The sequence below is a fragment of the Monopterus albus genome, unplaced genomic scaffold (assembly GCF_001952655.1).
Source record: "Monopterus albus unplaced genomic scaffold, M_albus_1.0 scaffold445.1, whole genome shotgun sequence".
In the NCBI taxonomy this organism is placed as follows: Eukaryota; Metazoa; Chordata; class Actinopteri; order Synbranchiformes; family Synbranchidae; genus Monopterus; species Monopterus albus.
This window is the reverse complement of record NW_018128325.1, coordinates 150,754-154,099: the sequence shown is the minus strand read 5'-3', so window position 1 is coordinate 154,099 and position 3,346 is coordinate 150,754. Positions and strand designations below refer to the sequence as shown.

The 3,346-nt window shown below is 38.7% G+C and overlaps 2 protein-coding genes across 2 annotated transcripts in view; one reads left to right on the top strand and one right to left on the bottom strand.

Moving 5' to 3' along the window:
* The window catches only part of rnasekb (ribonuclease, RNase K b), a 4,891-nt gene extending 2,765 nt beyond the window's left edge, over nucleotides 1-2,126 (bottom strand). The window contains exon 1 of the mRNA XM_020587241.1: nucleotides 1,907-2,126. Coding sequence (XP_020442897.1) covers nucleotides 1,907-1,984 — 78 coding nt within the window. The 5' untranslated portion in view covers nucleotides 1,985-2,126. The remainder of the gene's footprint in view (nucleotides 1-1,906) is intronic.
* Nucleotides 2,127-2,268: 142 nt separating this feature from the next.
* bacc1 (BPTF associated chromatin complex component 1) overlaps nucleotides 2,269-3,346 on the top strand; it is a 7,846-nt gene continuing 6,768 nt past the window's right edge. Inside the window, 1 exon segment of the mRNA XM_020587239.1 lies at nucleotides 2,269-2,513. Within this exon segment, the coding sequence (XP_020442895.1) occupies nucleotides 2,493-2,513 (21 nt within the window). The 5' untranslated portion in view covers nucleotides 2,269-2,492.

Sequence of the window (3,346 nt, the reverse complement as noted above, 5' to 3'; positions counted from 1 at the left end):
GAAACCACACCGAGGGGGATAAATATCTCCGACTCAACACCAGTCAGTCAGAACTGATGAAGCCTCTTGGATGAGAGGTGAAACGTCTTCAATCTAGAATTCCAAGTCCAGTTGATTTCCAAGGTTATTTCGGTTGCGGTTTACCACATTTGTTCACTATCTCTGGTTTCCTTTTCAACTATGGGCTTCAGAAACATAGAACACATATTTCTTTCAATTGTATTGTTATTTATAATGACGGATGTATCATCTGTACGAATGCTTCTTGCTAAACCAGGAACCACATTCACAAAAAACCTATTAAACTTCTCAACTACATCCTCAAATCTGTTGACCGGTTCAAAAGTATTATCAGCAAGATGTTTTTGTAGTACCAACAGTACCATTACTCATCCTGCAGAACAGCCCATGTCACAGTAATGTCTCTGATACCACTGGATCATAGTGACTGATGCGTTACTGTGTCCATCACTTTAATGCTGCAGCTGGTAAAGGTGGAGCTGATGTTAACTACCTTATATATTTATACTGTCAAGTACTTTCCATCCTGCTGGGTAGGTGGTGGATTTCCCACCGGGATCAATAGAGTCTGATGGTTCTACTGGGTTTGGTTTGATTCATCTGATTCTGGAAAGGAACTGAAGTTATCAGGTACATGTAGGGCAGTAAAAAGTACATGGTTTGTCTCTGACATGGAGTGAAGTCACAGTATGAAGTAACAGGATGTGGAAATACTGAGGTACAACTACTTTAAAACTGTACTTCAGTACAGCATTGGTCAACTTAATATCTCTGCATTGTGACCAAAACAATACATTTATAGACGCCACCCTGGACTATAGGACACTGTGAAGGGCTTTTCTTTTACTATTTAAGGTTTGACATTGTGGTTACTATGTCTAGCATCTGTGGTCATGCTGTGTTTAGGGCAAGTGGAAAAACTGACTTCCTCCTCTGAAACACAAAAAGTCACATGATTAATTTGAAACTTAAACATTTTCTGCTGCTGGATGAACTTTTTTGCATTAGCCTTAAAACAACTATACATTCTTTACCATTTGTGTCATCAGTTGATCAAACAATCACGTGATCAATACTTTCATGACAATATTTAAATGACATTTTGGCTCTGATTCACCTGATAAATCCCTGTAATGGTGTTAAAAACCTTTGTAAACTCATCCTCAGAGATATAATCATTCCTTAGACACGAAAACCAGACTTTAGCCTCCACAATATCAGTTACACGGGTGCAGGTGTTTAGTACAAGCTATCAATCAAACTAGTAGTATATTGATTAGAGCTGTAGCCAACAGTCATTTCATTGTCAAGTTAATCTGATGATTCTTTTCTAGATATTGTTTTATCTATACAAAAAAGGTGAAACTGCGTGTTTAATTCCCCGCAACCTTCCCTGATATGTTTAATAATTTACTGGCTTTATTCGACCAACTGTCCAAAACCCATATCAATGCCAACGTATATGACCAAATAGCATCACATGCTCACATTGGAGTGGCAGAATCTAATAGAAATGTGATTTTTTTAATTAAAAATAAGTGAAACGGTTGACCAATTTCAAAATAGTTCCCAAATAATTACCGATCAACTGAACAATTTGTCAACATTAAATTTAGCTATAATATCTATTACTAGGGCAGTATGAGCACACTGTACAGTGCCATTTAGCTCGAACTGTTGGGCTCCGTCTATTTACCGGAGAATAACGTATGTCTGGGGGAACTTAGCGACACTGTTTGTTTATCATCATCCTGATTTCCCCTGGAACTTCAACAGACATTAGCACCGAAAGATCCGGCATTTATTTACTAAAGTCGCCTCATCGAAGCCAGCTAATCGGTATCATTCTAGGAAATAGTCGGTTCCACTGATCCATATTACTCACCAGCATGATGACCCCCCAGATGCTGATAACTATTCCGCAAGCGGCCATCTTCGGCCCGCAAAACAGAAGCGAAGGCATGTCTGTCTTCAGTCTTATCGATCGATCAGAAGCTGATTTTCTTTTCCTGGTTCGCTGATTTCAGAAATGTTCCATCAAGTAAGACGACCGACCGAGCCTCACGGTCAGCTGATCCTCATTACTCGGTTGTACTCGGTGTATTTCGAAAACTCTCGTGATCTATAGCAAAGCGACCAATGAAAATGTCCGATGCTCCGCACCCCGCCTCTTCCTTTGAATCTGACTAATGGCGTTCAACTTTTAAACTTGCGTAGTATTCCCAATATCCTGTCCGCCTTTGTTGTACGGTAGTCGTATTTTTTCCCCTTAATATGTAATTTATAATAAGTTAAACCGCAGCGTCAGATTTGATGTGTATCTTCTAAAGCTTCGTATAAAAGAATCTCTCCAAGAGTCTAAATGGAAGCCCGCTAACGTTACAGAAGCTAACATTAGCTAGCAGCTAGCTTTGTTCTTGTTTTGACTGAGGAATAACGTTAAAGGAAAGAGCTTCATATCCTTCACAGAAATGACTTCTGCCTCTGCTAAAGTAAGTCCTCACTTGGTTATAGTAGACTCTCTTATTAGAGTAGCGAAGTGTGCATTGTAGCAGACTTTGAGAGAGCGGGTCATACCGCTCTACACAAAACTCCTTTCAGAAATCTCTCAATTTTACGGTTTATGCTTTTGGCACACAGAGAGGCTTCATGAAAAGAGAACCAAGCCTTTTCCCCGAAAATAATAGATTCTAGTGGCAGATTCGACATATAGTCGACACACCAAACATGTACCCGTACAATAGAAATTGAAACTTTAATGAAGGTCAGTCAAGACCAGGAATAGCAATTATTTTCATTAACGATTTTTATTTTGCCTTTAAATGTGTGAGAAAATGTTTAAAAATGTCCCCCAGAGTCAAAGGTCAAGTCTCGTGTTTCATGCAGCGCCAAAACCCCAAAGATATTCAGATTACAGTTATATAAAACAGATAATCTGAGACATTACAAAAACGGAAATCGGAGAATGTTTTACACTTTCTTGCAAAATGGCCATCATATACAATATTTTTAGAGCCACAGGTCGTGTCATCAGATGTCTTCTTTTGTCCAACATCCAAAGATAATCACATTATTATCTAAGATCAGGAAAAGCAGTGAATTCTTGCATTTGAGAAGCTGAAACTGTTTAGTGTTTGGCATTTCTGCTTAAAAATGTACTTGGAATTGGTTGCTAAATATTTCTGAGGTGTAGTAATAGACTGATCATTTATCCATCTACCAGTTGATGCAGTTGTAGATAGTGCTAGAAGTGCTGCTTATTAGATCAAGACTTTTTGCAGATTTTACTAACAGACCCTGCAGAGTTACATAGCGTGTGGAGAAA